General features: G+C 41.0%; 1 protein-coding gene and 1 pseudogene across 1 annotated transcript; both read left to right on the forward strand.

The window, feature by feature from the left end:
• The first annotated feature begins 2818 nt into the window (after positions 1–2818).
• On the forward strand, positions 2819–3740 carry LOC132493823 (olfactory receptor 9I1). Its single transcript, XM_060104682.1, is given in 3 exon segments — positions 2819–2984; positions 2987–3346; positions 3349–3740. Coding segments are annotated over 3 exon segments (918 nt in total).
• Positions 3741–16827: 13087 nt separating this feature from the next.
• On the forward strand, positions 16828–17762 carry LOC132494115 (olfactory receptor 9I1-like; annotated as a pseudogene).
• The last annotated feature ends 1398 nt before the right edge of the window (positions 17763–19160 follow it).

Genomic DNA, 19160 nt, shown 5'->3' on the forward strand with positions numbered 1-19160 from the left:
ACCAAATTTGGAGTTAGAAAGTTCCAGATTGAAATGTTGATTTTCTTTCTTCCTAGGTGTGTGGCAAGTTGGGCAACCTCCTTAACATCTCTGAGCCTCCTTTTACTCTTCCATCAAATAGTCATGGCTATACCCAACTTAAAGGGCTGCTGGAAGGATTAGGGCTAAAGTATGAGTTGGGTATTGTCTGTGGTACAAACCCTGTGTGACTGCATTTGTACCCAGATGACCTGCCACCTAATCTCTGGTCATGTGCATCAAACAATCTTGTCCCTAAATCAGAGGGAACCCTGGGATCTCACCATGAGGTGGATAGAAAATGGACTATGACAATTTCAGAATTAGAGGTTGAGAAAGATAATGAAATTAACCAAGTTTACTCATGGCTTGAAAGTAGGAAGGATCTGATTATCTAAAGAACTGCAGGTAGATTTCTTTGATTCCATAAATCATAAATATGTAGTTAAATGTAGGAAGGCAGCAAAACAAATTCATAGCAAAAGAGCACAGAATTTGCCATCAAACCAACATTGTTCGGAACACACATCTTCCACTTATTAAACTGGGTGACCTTAGACAAATTAATCTCCCAGAAGTTCAAATTCCTCATTAGTGAAAAATAAGATAACAGCCCTTGAAGGACTATTTCCAGGATTAAACAAGATAATATATGCAAAGCTCCAAAGTTTTTAGTGGAAAGGGTAAGTAAGTGGGCTGTAAGCACACAAGAAAACCATAATAAAATCAGAAATAACAAACTAGATTTACCTACATAACATGGATAAATCACAAAGATACGCTGTATGTGGAAAAAGACACAAAAAAGATCATGCATATAAAGTTTAAAACACACTAAAATCATTATTTTTTTTTAAAGATACACATATTTCTGGGACTTCCCTGCTGGAGCAGTGGTTAAGACTCTGAGCTCCCAATGCAGGGGGCCCAGGTTCGATCCCTGGTCAGGGAACTAGATCTCACATGCATGCCACAACTAAAGAGTTCTCATGCCACAACTAAGGAGCCAGCGAGCCGCACCTAAGGAACCCACCTGCCACAACTAAGACCTGGCACAACCAAATAAATAAATAAAATAAATATTAAAAAAATAAAAATACACATATTTCTAAATAAATATAAAAGGAATAAACATGGGATGATATATATTTCACATATACTAAAGTAGATCCCTATGAAGGGTTGGGGAAGGATTGAGGATGGAGGGATAGGAGGGAAAATAATATGAAGGACCTTGCCCTGTTCAATAATGATGGTTTATCAGGAACTGGGGAATGTGGTTAATAGTCCCCAGTTCCTGATTCAAGGAACTGGGGAATATTACTTCCCAAGGAAGTGGGAAATATTCAAGATTCACTTGAATCTTTGGATTCAAGATTCCATAATATGTTTAAGTATCTATCGATCACTTGAAATAGTGCCTGCATATTTAATATACTCAGTAATTAGTAGCTAGAGTATACACATTACATAGTACAGATGTTAGGAAAATTCTTTCAAGAGCCTCATTTAGCCCATACTCCTAGAGATACAAATCATGGATTGTGAGAGTAAAAGAACTTTAATGATCATATAAGCTAGCCCTACCATTTTTCAGGACAGAAAGTAAAGCCCAAGGAAGGAAAGTTAACTTCTGAAGGTTATTCAGCTAGTTAGCGTTTGTCCTAGAGATGGTAGCCATAGATCTTGACCATACCAAAAGGGCCTTCCAAAGAACATAACTCATCCCCAGGCCAGGCTGCCAGAGTTGGGTGGAGGGAACAGCTCAAGGAGTCTATGTCTTATATGATATATCAGTGTCTCCCTCCCACTAGTGACCACTGATCAGAGCTAGAGGAAAGGTTAAAGTGGTAAAGATTAAAATGGAGAAAAAGACTTTCAGTTTTTTATTGATGCTGAGATATAATTGACATATAACAGTGTGTAAGTTTAAGTTGTACAATGTGTTGGTTTGATACACATATATTGCAATATGATTGCCACCATAGCATAAGTTAACACCTCTATCATGTCCCATAACTATCATGTCTTCTTCGTGGTGAGAACAATCAAGTCTCTTAGCAACTTTGAAGTTTACAACACAGTATTTCAACTATAATCACTATGCTGTGCCCTAGATCTCCAGAACTTATTTATCTACTAGTTTGTACCCTTAAATGTCTTTTAATACCAACTGACTAAGCAATTTTTGACCACACGCTGAATTAGATAATAAGAAAAATATATATCAATGGTTAATATGAGGGAATAGTTCACATAAAGAGCAGATTTGTCATCTTCCAACTTCTGAAACGCTTTCCTGAGAAAAAGGGATTAGAACTATTTTGTCTGGAAGAGGCGAAACTAAAGTCAATGCATAGAATATAAAGAGAAAGAATCCAGATACAAAAAGAGAATTAACAGGTAGAACTGTCCACAGATAGAAGCTCACAAGGCAACTGTACAAGCACGTGGAGGGTGTGCAGCAGAGGAGACTCCAAGATCCAATGGGGATTAGAGCAGATGCTGCCTAGATTATTTCCAAATCTCGGAGTCTATGTGTCTCTTATCTTCACAGGAATTTCCAAATATAAACCAGAGTTAATTTGAATTAGAAACACCAGCTCATGGCTCAGCTTCCAAAAATGCAGGATGCCAGAGAAGAATCAGCCAGGTATAAGATTTCTCAAAAACAATCTTTGTACATTTGCCCAGAAATATAAACCTAACTTCTACCAGAGAGAAAACATCAGTCTTTCAATTCTGGGATTTCTTTTTTCATTTCATTCTCAGCCTCAGATCAACAGTCTATGTTGAATCCATGGCCAAGAATAATTTCATCATAGTAACTGAGTTCATCCTTATGGGCTTTACTGGCTACCTTAACTTGGAGATTCCCCTCTTCCTGGTGTTTCTGAGTTTCTATCTAGTCACCCTTCTGGGGAATATAGGGATGATCATTCTGATCCAAGAGGATGTCCAGCTCCATACCCAATGTACTTCCTTCTGAGTCACCTCTCCCTGCTAGACATCTGCTACACCTCGGCCATCACCCCTCAGATCCTGGCCACACTCGCCACAGGCAAGACAGTCATCTCCTATGGCCAATGTGCTTCCCAGTTCTTTTTCTTCACCATTTGTGTAGGCACAGAGTGTTTCCTGCTGGCTGTGATGGCCTATGATCACTATGTGGCTATTAGCAACCCACTGCTCTACACTGTGGTCATGCATCCCAGGATCTGCTGGAGTTTAGTGCTGGGAGCCTATGTTTATGGGTTAGCGAGGTCCATCCTGTATACCATGTGTACTTTCACCCTCTCCTTCTGTGATAACAATCAGATCAACTTCTTCTGAAGCTTGCCTGCAGTGACACAAAAAACACTGAGATTGTCATTGTCTTCTTTGGCAACTTTGTGATTTTGGCCAATGCCTTGGTCATCCTGATTTCCTACCTGCTTAGCATCAAGACCATTTTGAGGGTGAACTCTTCGGGTGGCAGGGTTAAGGCTTTCTCCACGTGCTCCTCCCACCTCACTGCTGTGGCCATTTTCTTTGGGACCCTCATCTTCCTGTATCTGCGGAATGGTTCAGGCAAATCCCTTGAGGAAGATAAGGTGGTGTCTGTCTTCTACACTGTGGTCATCCCCATGCTGAGCCCTGTGATATACAGCCTGAGAAATAAGGATGTGAAAGCGGCCTTCAGAAAGGTCACTGGTAGATTCCAAGTGTCACAGAGTGTGTAGATCTGGGTGTAAGGACCTCTCATTTTGGTCCATTTTTTTCCCATATTAATAGATCCTAATAGGCACCAGCAGTATATGCAACCTGTACCCACAAACAAAAAGAAGGTAGAGAGGTACCACAGGCACACAAGAAAAACTGCAAATCTACAGCAACATGGTTGGAACTAGAGATTATCATACAAAGTGAGGTAAGTCAGAAAGAGAAAGACAAATACCATACAATATCACTTCTATGTGGAATGTAAAATATGACACACATGAACTTATCTACTAAACAGAAACAGACTCACAGACATAGAGAGCAGACTTGTGGTGGCCAAGGGTGAGGAAGGGTGGGGGAGGGATGGAGTGGGAGTTTGGGGTTGGTAGATGCAAACTATTATATATAGGATGGATAAACAACAAGGTCCTACTGTGTAGCACAGGGAACTATATTTAATATCCTGTGATAAACCATAATGGAAAAGAAAATGAAAAAAGAATGTATATTGATATATAAGTGAATCACTTTGCTGTACAGCAGAAATTAACACTACTTTGTAAATCAACTATACTTCAATAAAAGTTTTTTTTTTAATTTTAGGGAGACGCAAGAGGGAAGATATATGGGAACGTATGTATATGTATAACTGATTCACTTTGTTATAAAGCAGAAACTAACACACCATTGTAAAGCAATTATACTCCAATAAAGATGTAAAAAAAAGATCACTAAAAAAAAAAAAATTTTAACTGCAAATGTGATAACATTTATTTCCAGCAATTCAAATGTACTTTCTTCTCCATCTCCCACCTCCAGTCCATTCCTAAGAACCCAGAAGTCTCATACTGCTCACTGACATCATAATTTACAGAATCTCAGAGTCCCCAGAGGTCTTCAGTTAATCTCAATCCAGCCCAATACTCTTTGCATGCTTGGGTTTCCCATCCTTTCTCTCTGTTTTGTTCCCATCAATACTGCCTTTTTCTCTGGGACAAGGATTATATCAGGAGATCCCTGTGGATAAAACTAAATAGTCTTTTTTTTTTTTTTTTTTAATGCGTGAGTGACTGATCACCTCAGTAAGGGAGGAGTGTTGTGTAAGACAAAACTGAGTCTCTAAATGGCCAAGGGAAGGGAGTGTTTAAGAAATGAGCCTTCATCTTCACCATTCTAGAGATTCCAGTCACCTGCTTGGAGAGCTCAAGCCAGAACAATGAAATTTGCAAATTCCAAATTTGCAAGTTGCCTTCCCACTTAATCAGGTTTTTTTATTCCTGCTTTGTTACTCTGATATCTTCAAGGTGAATTAAGCCTTTGGGGCTGTTTCCTCAAGGACTAATTCCTTAGTTTCTGAAGGATATGGTGCATTGCCTCTCCTCTCCACTCACATAGGTTGCCTCATGAACAATTTTCTCCTACCAAGCATCCTATTTCCAGGAATGGCAAAGTCAGAGAGCAAAGGTAGGTATAAGGCAGGTATAAGGAAAACGCTGAACCACATACTATCTTCTCTGGCAAAAGATGTGGTAAGAGGGGAAAGTAACTGAAACTCCCGCACAAGACTGCAAAACCCTTCAGGGCAGAGTCTGTTTTCTTCGTTGCTGAACTCGTCTCCAAGTCCAGAGTTCGGACCAGATGAGTTCTCAATAATTGTTTTTGAACACATTTTTATGGCACAGGCATGGTCTCATTTGAGCCTTATGGAAGCGGCAAATAGCGAAGACATGGTTAGGTAGAAGATCCCACTTTGCAATTCAGAAAACACTTTCTCATAGTCCCTTTGGGTCTTTGCTCAAAGTCCCTTTGTTCAGAGTTTACAGCCCCATAGGCAAGGAATGTCTCTCAGAGTCAGGTTTGTATCTGAATCCCAATTCTACCACTAATTCACTGTGAAACCTAGGGTAAATGGTTTAATTTCTCAGATCCTAAATTTCCTCAAGTCTAAAACAAATGTAACAACTCCTAATTTAAGAGTGTATGGTAAAAATTAAATAAGGTGATGACTAAGAAATCTAGCACCAATTAATTGCTCAATATATATTTTTCTCTTCCCTTCGCTTTCCCTCATTTTCCGATATCAACCCTGGGCCTTGCCACAATTCCATGGCGGTGAACAAATAGTAAAGAGATCATGAACAAATGATAGGGCAAGAGAATGAATTCAGGAAGGTGAATATAAATCCTTTTCACCCAAGAAATAAAATCAATATGGGTGTTTAACTTGGGGGATGGAAGGGGAGACTGCATTTGTTTACCTCCCACATAGTCAAGGGTAGCCAAAGGATGTCTTTTTCACTGAATGTATTGTTGTGTGCCCAACCCCTCTAACCAATCTTGAATTTATGAGAAGTTGATCCTCCATGCCCTTCTATATGGGAACAACCGTTTTATTAAGATGGCCCTTTACCCTACCTACAGCTGATTTGTTCAGAAGTGAGCACCTGACCCACGTTAGGTTTAATAAAAATTTTTCCATGGGCATTATGAAGTTCAACATGTAAAAGAGATTTAGCATAGGAGACCCGATCATCCAAAGTAGAGAAGTCAAGAGAGAGGCAAAAATGAAGTAGTTATTCAAAGAGACTCTGCAACAAAAAAGACTAAGAGCTCTGACAGTTTCTATTTCCTACTTCCCATTGTACTAAGAAGCAGCCACAGTAATTTTCTTGCTTCCTTAAGACACATTGGAATCCTACAATAAATTCCCCTTTGGGGACTAGTTCAAGCTTGGTCAACAGGGCCAAAGGATTCTATACTTACAGAACTCTAATGGAAAGGAGTTCTCCAGTATGTTACAGCAGATCTGCTCTCATTGACACTGATTATATCTACACTCTTTGAATAAAGAAAGGACTGGGTCTCATTATGAGACTCAGTAAATAAAGTAAATGAAGAGTGTGTCTATACTTCTATCGTTCTCTCATTGCAGGAGAAACTTCCCCCACTCATAGCTTAGGTAACCACTGTTCTAGCACTTGACCTTCCCCTTCAAGTGATCAGACTAGTATAAGCCCCTGACCCAGGTTTCATCAATGCGTGAACAGAGTAGAGAGCCATGAGATGCTCTAGAGTCATACAATGATTACTAAGCAGGAGCAATAAAAATATCTCCCCCTTGGGCTTCCTTGGTGGCGCAGTGGTTAAGAATCCACCTGCCAATGCAGGGGACACATGTTCGAGCCCTGGTCCGGGAAGATCCCACATGCCACGGAGCAACTAAGCCCGTGCACCACAACTACTGAGCCTGTGCTCTAGAGCCTGTGAGCCACAACTACTGAGCCCACGTACCACAACTACTGAAGCCCGTGCACCTAGAACCCGCGTTCCACAACAAGAGAAGCCACTGCAGTAAGTCCGCGCACCACAATGAAGAGTAGCTCCTACTTGCCACAACTAAAAAGAAAGTCCATGCACAGCAACGAGGACCCAATGCAGCCCCAAAATAATTAATTAATTATTGTTTTTTTTAAAAGTATCTCCCCCTTGAGGATTTAAACAGAAAAATATGGGAAAAGACTAAGTTAGCTGAGAAATGAGACTCACAAGTGATGATAAGCTATGGAGAGAATGGCTGAGTCATGTTTATGGACAGACCAGAGAGGAAATGAGCAAATGTCAGATGCTGAGGAGGCAGCCATATAAACCAGTCCCTAGTGCTACATTAGATCTTTCCAAATCTTGAATTATGTTCCAGACTGAGTTCTAGCACTCCCAATAGGTCCCCCCAAGAAATCTCTGTCTCCTTTCTGGAGCATAAAAGTCTTAACCATAGACCCATATTCTACTAGATAATCTGAATGGTCTCTTTTATAACCTAAAGAACCTAATAACTCATTGTCCTAGCTCCTAATAAAATATTATTATTATTAATACAGCTAAGAGTTACAGAGCACCTATTATATGTCAGACACTATTCTAAAAACGTTTAGATGTATTTAACAACTCTATGATGCCTTAGCAACCCTATGGTGTAGGTGCAATTATTATCCCCACATAGGGATGGGGAAAATAAGACATAGAGAAGTTAAGTTGTCCAGGGTCACAGAAGCAAGCCTCTTGATTTGAGCTCAGGGACTCAGGTTCCAGAAACTCTAGTCTTATCTACTCTCTTCTAACACCTTTGAACACCATTTTATAAACAATTGTCCCTTCTCTGGTACAGAATGACTTAAGGCAAAATGGCCCCTGAATCGTTTTGCAGTACACCTGAAACTAAAACAACATTGTGAATCAACTATACTCCAATATAAAATAAAAATTAAATTATAAATAAATAAATAAATTTCTCCCAACAACACCAAAAAAATAGTCTTATTCATTAGGCTCTTTCTCCAGGAATCATAAAAGATGGTTTTCCTGCTTAGGAACTTGGGAGTCATGTGAAGGGACATTCAAAGGTCATAGGTAAGAGAAGACAAAATAAATAAAATAAAAGACCTATTTAACAAGGAGAGAACTTTACTCAGCCTAAATCCCTATACACTTGCCAGTTCTTGGTTAAGCAGCTGGATGGATAGAAGCTGGAAGAGACTGCATGTAATAGTTATTCAATAAAAATTTGTTCAGAACCTACATGGACCCTATTCTCTGTGATGGCTAAGATAGGACCTGGGCATTTAAGTCAGCATCAGCCATGGGGCTTGTCCCAGATAAGACAGCTCTATTGATGTCTGGGAGACTGAGAGCAACAATGATTCTCAGATCCACAATCCACCAAGCGGTGTCCAAGTTCCCTACATTCAACCCCTCTGAAATAAAAGGAATGAGAGATCCATGCCTGCTTCCCAGCATCCTCTGCAGACCTACAAAGGAGAAACTATCTACACAAGCATTCTCCTCTCCCCCACCCACCCACTATCAACCTACAAGACCCATTCATTTACTTTATCCAGGTCTCTGCAGAAATGTTGCCTCATTTGGGAGAAACCTTTCTTGACCACCATATCTAGAACAACAGCTCCCCTACTGCATGTCACTGTCTATCCCCCTACCCTGCTATTTTATTCTTCAAGATACAACAATGCCTGATATCTAACTGCATGTTTGTTTTTTATCCCCACCCCCAGTAAAATGTAAGTTCCATGGAGGCAAGAACTGCTATTTTTAGTGCACATCCTGAATCACAGTAGGTGCTCAAGAAAGATCTATTGAAAAGCAGAAAGATTTAAATAAATAGGACTTCTATTTCTGGCAATATGGTGGACTAGGATTTTCTGACCAAGCTGGCTCCTTAAAAACATGTAAAAAGATAAAATAAAAAGGTGAAAATATACTAAGAAATCAAAGGCTAAACATCCAAGGGGAAAAAAAAAACCCAAGAAGTAAGCAGAGTATTGAAGCTCTGTTTGCCTTCTATACCATCTCCCCATGAGGCTAGAGAACAACAGTTCCCCTACTGCATGTCACTGTCTATTGTTGTCTATTGTTGTCAACTTTGCAGCTTAAGGCAGCAAACATTTCCTATTGCAGTTTTTGTAGGGTCAGGAATCCAGGCACGGTTTAGTTGGATGTCTTTGGCTCAGGGTCTCTCACAAAGCTGTAATTAACATGTTGGCAAGGGCTGAAAGTTAAGGTATGGATTTGGGAAGACTTGGATCCTTCCCCACTAGTAGTCAAATATGTCAGTTCCTTGCTACATGGACCTCCCCATGAGGCAGCTCACAACATGACAGATGACTTTCCTCAGAACTAATTGCCCACCACAGTCTTTTTGAAACTTAATCTCAAAAGTAACATCCCACCACATTTTATTTACTAAAGGTGAGTCACTAAATCCAGGCCATTCCCAAGAGAGAGAAATTACTCAAAGACGTGAATACCAGAGGGCAGGAATCATCAGGGGCCATCTAAGGGGCTGCCTACCACAATTTGCTCTCTGACCCCACATGATTCATGTTATCCAGCTAGGACTGGTTAAAAAACTAGACTTATAACTAGCCTCCTTTGCAGCTAAGCATAGACATGTAGCTGAGAGTTTAGCCAATAGAATGTTTGAATAAATGGTGTAGACCATTTCCAACAAGCCATGCTCCTTCCCATTCTGCTGGCTTGAGGCAATTGAACACAGGGATGTTGGAAGTCACTGGCTGAAGGTCAAAAAGCCACAATATGAATGACTACTTGTAAGACTGGTAATGGTTTCCCTCTGTTACTAGCTGTGAGGTACCACATCATCCCATCTTGGTTTTCTTAAATCTTGTCCACACCTTTTCTAAATAGTGACTTTACTAGACATTACCCAAGTTGAATGTGCCATCTGTTACTTATAAGTACTCTAACTGATACAGACCTCTACCTCTCACCACACACAAAAATGAATTCATAGTAGACTAAAGAACTAAATATGAAAGGGAAGTTAATAAAAGTTTTATAAAATAATAGAGGAGAATGTTCTCATAACCTCATTATGTGGAAGAATTTCATATATGTAAAAAAAGGCATTAATCATAAATTTATCCCTAAATGTGTCAGTATTCATTAAAGAGGTTCTGTTCATTAAAACACATGATTAAGAAGATGAAAGGTCAAAACACAGAATGGGAAAAAATCTTCTTAAGACACACAATCAACAAGGACTATTATATTGTGTGTGTGTGTGTGTGTGCATGCGCACATGCCCGTGCGTGTACTTAGAAATCACTAAGAAAAGATGGCACAAAGGCTCAAACAGGTAATTCACAAAAGAGACTATCCAAACAGCCAATAAACCTATGAAGAGATACTTATTCTCGTCAGTAATCAGGAAAATGCCAATTGAAACCACAGTATGCTCATTAGATTAGCAAAAATTAAAGAGTATGACATCACTATATTGACAAGGATATGGAAAATGGGTAGTATAAATTAGTCTGACAATTTTGTTAAACAGTTTGGCATTATCCTTTAAAAATCAAAGGTACACATAACCAGTGATTCAGCTATTTCAGTGACCTAAGTATGCACAATGGTGAAACTCTTGTCCATGCCTACCAGGGTGCAGGTGCAAGAATGTTCATAAAGCATTGTTATAATAGCACAAAACTCAAAACACTTGCCTCTAGGTTTTTATTCTTCTGATCTGGAGTGTGGATGTGATGGCTGGGGCCTTGGCTGCCATTCAGCTACCAAGGTGACCTTGAAGCTACAAGCCATGCATAGAAAACAGCAGAGCAGGAAGAGCCTAAGCCCCTGATGACATTTTTAATCCACCATACCAGCCATGGGATGCCTATCTCTAGGCTTCTCTGATGTGGAAGAAGAATTAATGTTTATCTTATTCAAGAAAACAACCAACTAGAAACAACTAGAAAACAAATACATATACAAAGAGAGAGAGATCAAAAATAAGCCAAACGAAAACATATGATTTAGTGATACATAGACAGATGATGTGCCTCCCCACTTTCCTTGGCAACAACAAAATGGGAATCAAGGGGCCCTAGGAGGTCCCTTCTCAGTTATGACTTTTCCCAGCTCTGTTGTTGTTACTGATTTAACACCATTAAAGTGATCTTCCTTTATTTCAAAATTAAATAGGCTGATAAAAAGGAATGACATAATGCCATTTGCAGCAACATGGATGGATCTAGAGATCATCATACTAAGTGAAGGAAGTCAGACAGAGAAAGACAAATACCATATGATATCAGTTATATCTGGAATCTTAAAAAATGGTAAAAATGAACTTATTTACAAAACAGAAAGAGACTCACAGACATAGAAAACAAACTTATGGTTAGCACAGGGGAAAGGTGGGGGGATGGATAAATTAGGAGTTTGGGATTAACATATACACACTACTATATATAAAATAAATAATTAATAAGGACCTACTGTATAGCACATGGAACTCTACTTAATATTCTGTAATAACCTATATGGGAAAATAATCTGAAAAAGAGTGGATATATGTATAACTGAATCACTTTGCTGTACACCTGAAACTAACACAACACTGTAAATTAACTATACTTCAGTATAAAATAAAATTTTTTTTAAATAAATAGGCTGGGACTTCCCTGGTGGCGCAGTGGTTGAGAGTCCGCCTGCCAATGCAGGAGACACGGGTTCGTGCCGCGGTCCGGGAAGATCCCACATGCCGCGGAGAGGCTGGGCTTGTGAGCCATGGCTGCTGAGCCATGGCCACTGAGCCTGCATGTCCGGAGCCTGTGCTCCGCAGCGGGAGAGGCCACAACAGTGAGAGGCCCGTGTACCGCCAATAAATAAATAAATAAATAAATAAATAGGATAAAGGACTGAACCCTTTTCCCACAGAATATTTTGTGAGGCAGATGTTTAAACTAAAGAAGACCTGATGCTCAAGACTCTGCCACAATATAGAATGGAAAGCAAATCCAGGTACAGTTCACTGAGGGCTGGGAACATCTATATTGGGTTTAGTCAGCTTTCCCAGAAGTGGTAAGACTTGAACTGGGTCTGGAAGGAAGCAGAATCCTTGAGAAGACCAGACTAATGGGTGAGACTGTGCTTTCATGGTCCTAGTCTCCTCGCCCTGACCATAGCCATCCTCCACCATCATTTCTGATCAGCCCTCCAGCTGGCAGCTGAGAAGCTACGTGACCTCGGATAAGACGTGCACCACCCCCAGGTCTGTACCTTCATCTGTAACATATCAAAGTAGGTCTGGATTGTCTCTCCGTTTCTTTCCAGCCCTGGAGGAAGTGGCATGGAAGTGACAATGTTCAGTCCCTGAAGAGCACAGAGAGGAACATGGGAAATTAGGTCATTTAGGATCTACCACTTACCCTCCTGAGCTTTTAAATCCCCAGACCCATTGTTTTCTTACCTACTGAGAGCCCTGAGTCAGCTCTAATTGAAGGCAGATGACTTCTCCCAGAAACATAAAGCCCTGTCCCACTCATTTTGTGATTTGCAGGCAAGTCTGGACTCACGTAACCCCCACTGCAAGCAGGTAAATTATCACAGTGAATCATAGAGAAAAAAGAGTCCCTCTTCCATTTAGCATTACCACCTTCATACCAGAAGCATCATCTTAGGTGACACCTGTAAGATGTTAAAAACACGAAAGGATTCAATTGGATCAGAAAACTCAACGATTCAGAAACAAGGCAATCTGAATTGGGCAAGAAGGCGAAACAGTTAGACACCTGGAGAACCTGGAGGTTGCAAGCTTTGAATGTTGCCCAGGAACTCTGGATAAAACTGGGTGCACAGCCTGGTCTTGCTACCTGCTGCGAGTTTATTCAAAAGTGGGTTTCAGCATATCCATAAAATCAGCCCAAGGAAGATTAGGTAATTGCATTTACTATGGCTTTCAGATCGCCACAGCAGCAATCTCCTTGGATCTGCTCAGAAAACAAAAATATCAGCAGTGCCTTATAGAAGTCCCTCGCAGGAACAAAAGGACCAGTTCTTTCCCTATGAGGTCATGTAAATCTTGTAACTATGTTGGGAGATCATATATTTTCCAGAGACTATTAAGTGTGCTTTCCAAAAGTTTGAAAAACTTTACATTTTATTTGTGTGACCTTTTGCACAGGTTATTTTCCCAAGGCTTTAATTCTGTCTTCTGTGAAACAAGCATAGACCTACGTACTTAGGGTTGCAGTAGTTAGTAACAAATATGTCAAGTGCAGGGAACAGTAATTGGCATCAAGATATTATTACTCCCCTGTCACCCACATGGTTGAATAACTAGGTATTCAGAGCATGTACCAAGGATAAGTCCCATCCCTCTGAGGAGGTTGTCTCAGCTGGTGAGGTCAGAGAGAAAGACCCTTGAAAGAAGCTTTTGAAAAGATAATGTAGCAATGGATGTTACAGGAGGGGATGTGCAGTGAGGGAGGTGACGAGATGGAAACCTCGGTGACCTGGCCTCTGAGTGTCCTGACTATGTCATAGCAATCCTCCCATCCCTGTGGCTCCATCCTGGACTGCTTTGTTCTTTCACAACCCCATGGCCTCTCCTGAGGCACCAAATAAGATGCTCGTATTGAGGCCCCATCAAGATAAATTTGGGAGGGAATGTTTTCTGACACATCAGGTAAAAGTTCTTCTTCTCCGAGGTTCAATATTCTCTTCTGCTAACTGAAAAGAACACATTGGACCATATGTGAATCTTTTTTTAACACTGGAACGCCCTTTTCAAACAAAATGAAATGAAGCACCTGTTTGTTTAACAGCGTTAAAAGAAACTCTGCTTTGTTTGAAGCTGGGGCTGAGTTGGCAGCTCCCCACCTGGTCAGCCTCCCGTTTACTTCCCACTGCTGTGTCCCTTGAGGCATCTCCACAAAGGCTGAGGTCTCTGACGAACAGAGCAGGAAAATCACAGAACTGCCTCACAGGGTCCTTTCCGACTCCAGGGTTCTGTGTGAGGGTCATGGGTATTTCCAACAAAGGTGGAGAAGAGCATATGAGCCCATCCTGAGGGTCATGTGCACAGTGACCCCCAATCCTGGAGAGAAAGAGAAACCAGTCACCCAGATGCTCTCCTAACAGAATGTCAGACATTGGACAGACATGGACACAGAAACTACCAGACAACAGCTAATAACTCACAGTTTCAAGGAATGTTCTCATTGTGAGGTTTTCCCATTGAGACAATGTTTTGAATAGGTACAAGTTTTAGCTACCACCATCCAGAAGAAAGCTGCCAGGTGAATATTTCTTTTTAGGTCAACGAGGGCATGATGGTATCTATTCTCAGGCCGTGTGGACTAAGTTATGCAAATGTTGTGGAACATGTCCAAGGGCTGGACTGAAAGGTTATGACAGTTCTGAAAAAAGATGGTGGGATTGGCCAATCCAAATCCTACTAAGCAGTGGGATATTGCTATAAGTCTCTAAAGCATATGATTGTTTAGCAATCTGAATTTGCTGGCTATTTAGTCCAAATATTGAAATATTCAGAGTAATCTTTTAAAAGCTTCAAAGAAACTTATATTTATAATCTTGAGCTTCAGATATAAGCATAGCAAAAAACTTGTTGGAGGACATCTAGTTAAGTGTGTCCTAAAGCATGCGTTCCATGTCTCTAAATTTCCATCTCTGTGGGAAGAAGGAAAAGAAGATTCTGTGGCTAAATAAGGATAAAGAATTCTGCTTTGAAAGAAGGATGTATTAAGCCATGGAACAGAATAATAGATGTGAGTGCAAATTCAGGATGCCTATACTAGTAAGTTCCAAACTGAGTTTTCGAGACTCGGGTCTCAAAGAGATGTCACAATGCTGGTGCTTTCCACAACCCACCTGAAGGCTTGAAGCTATGTTTTGTATCACATAACTGACCCTTTGGACACAGCAGACAGTTAATATGTAGGCTGGCTATATAATTTCAACTTTTTAACTTTTGGACTGGCTCTCACAAAGGCAGCTGAATAAATCAAATTCCCTTTTTAAAGTATTTGAACTAAAAAAAAACTGAAATAATTTTTCAGTTTTTCAATAGAGCTAAAGATGATGAACTCCCATGGGGTGAATAGCCACAACTATGTATAACTCAAAGTTATGAGGAAGCAGAGAAGAGAAAAATGATGGGAAACATTTAACAGAGGGACAGAAAGAAGCAGGTGGTTGGAGCACAGAAATATCACAGTAACAGCAGTGTTCTGGAAGAAAGATGTTTAAGATCAAAGAAGATGGGAGCAATGGAATAAACCAGGGTGGTCCATAATCAAGCTACCGCTAATCAGTACATTTGATAGGCATCCGTTTCCATACCTTACTTTGATAAGTTAATTATTAGAAACTTGGTGGACCTGGTATTCTGTGTCTGAAACACCAGGATTTTGATTTTGCCTTATGAGCCATGGAATTCTCAGGATCAAAACTGAAATGTTCTGTGGAAGTTCTACGGCTAGTGAGAACCCCATAGTTCAGAAACAAGTCTTTAACCCTGACTCCAACCAGCCTCTCCATGAGTCTCAGAATCCCTGATGGAGCAGCCTCCACCCTCAACCCCAAGAGACATTGTCCTGGAGAACAGAGCCCAGAGCAATCAATAGCTAACAAAAGAACTCATTTCACCACCAGAAAGTGAAGAATCAACCTGATTTCTACAGGAAACTGGTTCTACCAAATTCTATAAACCCCCTCTCGGTGAGCTACTTCTAGACTACAAAGGCTAAAAATTAATGAAACAAGCAGTGCCCTAGGGATGTGACACCATAGCTTAAATCCTGGCTTCTGCACTTGCAATTTATTCTTTGACAAGCCACTTTAACTTCCTGACCCTCAGCTTACACATTTCAAGCGTGAAATTCACAACGGCTATTTCAGGATTATTGAGAGAAATCAGCCAATTAATGCGGAAATGTCCAACACAGAATAAGGGCTCCATAAAGCTAATGGTTTTCACAGAATCACTTTCTTTCAAGGACCCTCAAGAAAGAGATCCAAGACAGGTGATAACCTTCTTCACAGGAGAGCAAAAATGGATTAGGAAAGGACTCACGAGGAGTTGCTGAAATGACTGGAAATGTTTGACTTGGAGAATAGGAGACTAGATAAGAGTAGGTATAATAACTGTCTTGGGAGAGAGGGGTTTTACTCAACGTGCAGAATCGAGCATAATACTAATGTGTAGAAGATACAGAAAGAGCACTGTGGCTTTCCCAACAGGGAGAATGTTCCAAAGGCAGAGTGCCCAGAAAGTCCCCATCACGTAACACAGGATTCTGCATCTGACCACTCTGGAGGCATCATTCACATCACAGTCTATACACATGGCCCTGCCAGGAGTTATCAGGGCACAGCCTTAGAATCCATATGTGTCAGCCCTGGTGTATACCTGGGCTACATGACAATTTGTTGGGAATATTCTAGAAGAGACAGACTCCAGATTGGTCCCTTCCAGTCTTGATAGTCTAAAGTTCTCTGTTCTGAAAGAAAGTCACAGACAATAAGCAAGTGAACCTGAAGAAATATCTACCCAAGGTCCATTTTCAGGAGGGATGCAGAGATAGGTAAACACGCTCCATAGTCACTGCCAGTTGTAGATTCTTAAAATGATAACATTCTCTTCTCTCTCTGAGCAGAAAAATATCTGAGGTTTTCACCTAACGTCTGACACTGAAGAAGACAAAGGCCTTCAGCTCTGGAATCTCTACTTCCATTCTCCTCAGGCCATCCAGCCATGTGGAGCCTATGGCCAAAAGAAATCTCACCACTGTGACGGAGTTCATTCTTGTGGGTTTCACATATCACCCTGAACCGGCCATTTCACTCTTCCTGATGTTTCTTGTCTTCTATCTAGTCACCCATCTGGGAAATGTGGGAATGTTTATTCTAATCCAAATGGACACTCAACTCCACACCCCAGTGTACTTCTTCCTGAGCCACCTTGCCCTGCCAGATGCCTGCTATACCTCGGTCATCACCCTTCAGGTCCCAGCCACACTGACCACAAGCAAAACGGTCATCTCCTGTGGCTGATGTGCAGCCCAGTTCTTTTTCTTCACCATCTGTGCAGGCACAGAGTGTTACCTGCTGGCAGTAATGGCCTATGACCGCTTTGTTGCCATTAGCAACCCATTGCTCTATAACGTAGCAATTACTTGGGGCATCTGTAGGGGCTTTTTGGCCGGGCCTATGTCTGTGGGGTATCGGGGGCCATCCGGCATACCATATGCATCTTTACCCTCTCCTCCTGTGATGACAATCAGATCAACTTCTTCTTCTGCAATCTCCCACCACTGCTGACTCTTGCCTGCAGCAGCATGACACAAAGTGAGGCTGTCACTCTCTTTTTTGCCAAACTCATGTTCCTGGTCAATGTCATGATCATTCTGGTCTCCTACATGCTCATCATCAGAACAATCCTGAGAGTGAAGTCTGCTGGTGGGAGAGCCAAGACCTTCTCCACCTGCACCTCTGTTGTTCTCTTCTTTGGGACGCTGGCCTTCATGTACCAGAGAAGTAACTCAGACAAATCCCCAGAGAAGGACAAGACTGTGTCTGTCTTTTACACTGTGGTCATCCCCATGCTGAACCCTTTGATCTACAGTTTGAGTAACAAAGGCGTAAAAGTTTCAATCAGAAAAGTCATTTGTAAAATCCAGTTCCTGAGGGATATAGCTTAGATGAGGGTCCTTCATCCTGACCCATATTCTCCCCAGATCTTCAGGCTCTGATAAGCATCAATACCATATGGTGCTTGCCCTCAGGAATGAACGGTAGGTGCCTTTCACTGGCACCTGAGAAGTGAGCAAGAACTACCAGCTCTGCAAGGAAAACTGTAAGTTTGGTGAAATTTTTTGGATGGCTCCCTCTGCCTCTCTTTTCTTCCCCTCTTCCTCTTTAGTCCATCTGCCAAATTCTCAGGGCCATAGTGCTACTCTCTGATATCACAGAGCTAAAAGATAGCATAGTCATAGTAAACTGGTCACCATATCCAACCTCCCATTCCCCAACTCAACCATGCTTGAGTTTTCCAGTTTCCCCTTTTTTATTCTTTTTGTCTCTGTGCTCATTAATATTGACTTTTACTCTTTATGGAAGATCATAGCTGGGAATCATACTAAGGAAAGAATAAGGGGTTTTCTTATGGTATGGATAACCTGCCAACTCATTATGAGGAAGGTAATGGAAAGAACTGTGAACCCAGTGGAATTTCCAATTGGTACAGATTAGAGTTGTAGAGGGAGAGGTGCTTCCTTTTAGCTACTCTTCCACTTACATCTTCCCAAGTGGTTCCTAATATCTCCGGGATGCTAATATCTACATTTCAAGTGGCAATTCTCTACATTCTGGATCTCCAATTCCTTGGATTCTCCACCTAAAATCAGTGGCTGACTCATGACAATTACTGCTCTCAATAAGCTCATTCCTGGGGTCTGCAAAGTCAGCAATGAGAGATCTATAGCAAACATTCATAAATGGTATTACCTTCTAAGGTAAAACCTTATCCTCTTAGAATATCAGTTTCCTCAAAAAAAATTGTTTTCTATTTCCTATTTGAAAGAATTGTTGTAAGGATTAAAGAAGATGATGAAAATCAATTTGGTGGTTTGGATTATAGTCAGAATAGGCTGGGTTTGCTGTGGTAACCATCAGCTCCAATGCAAAGGTTTTATTCTAGTTAACAATTCTTTTCTTGTACAAATTGGTAGGGGGCTCTGCTCCATGTAGTCATTCAGAGACCCAGGCTTAAAACGGCTCCACCATTTTGTAGTTGCACCATCTAGAACATGAAAACTCCTAGTCACAAGAGCAGGGGATAAAAGACTACAGAATTATACATGGACATTATGCTTCAGCCCACTGGTTAGAACTAGTCACACAGTCCTGCCTCACTAGATGGGGATCATTAAAGGTAAAAGAGCAAATGGAATATTTGCTAAGCAATATTGACTCTGCAACAGGGATTATCTGTGGTTGTGATCTCGGATGGCCTTGGCCCGCAGCGGCTTGAAGCAGGGTTTCGGTTCCCAGCCAGTGATTGAGGTCAGGTCACGGCAGTGAGAGCACCAAATCCTAGT

Source organism: Mesoplodon densirostris, chromosome 7 (assembly GCF_025265405.1).
Source record: "Mesoplodon densirostris isolate mMesDen1 chromosome 7, mMesDen1 primary haplotype, whole genome shotgun sequence".
In the NCBI taxonomy this organism is placed as follows: domain Eukaryota; kingdom Metazoa; phylum Chordata; class Mammalia; order Artiodactyla; family Ziphiidae; genus Mesoplodon; species Mesoplodon densirostris.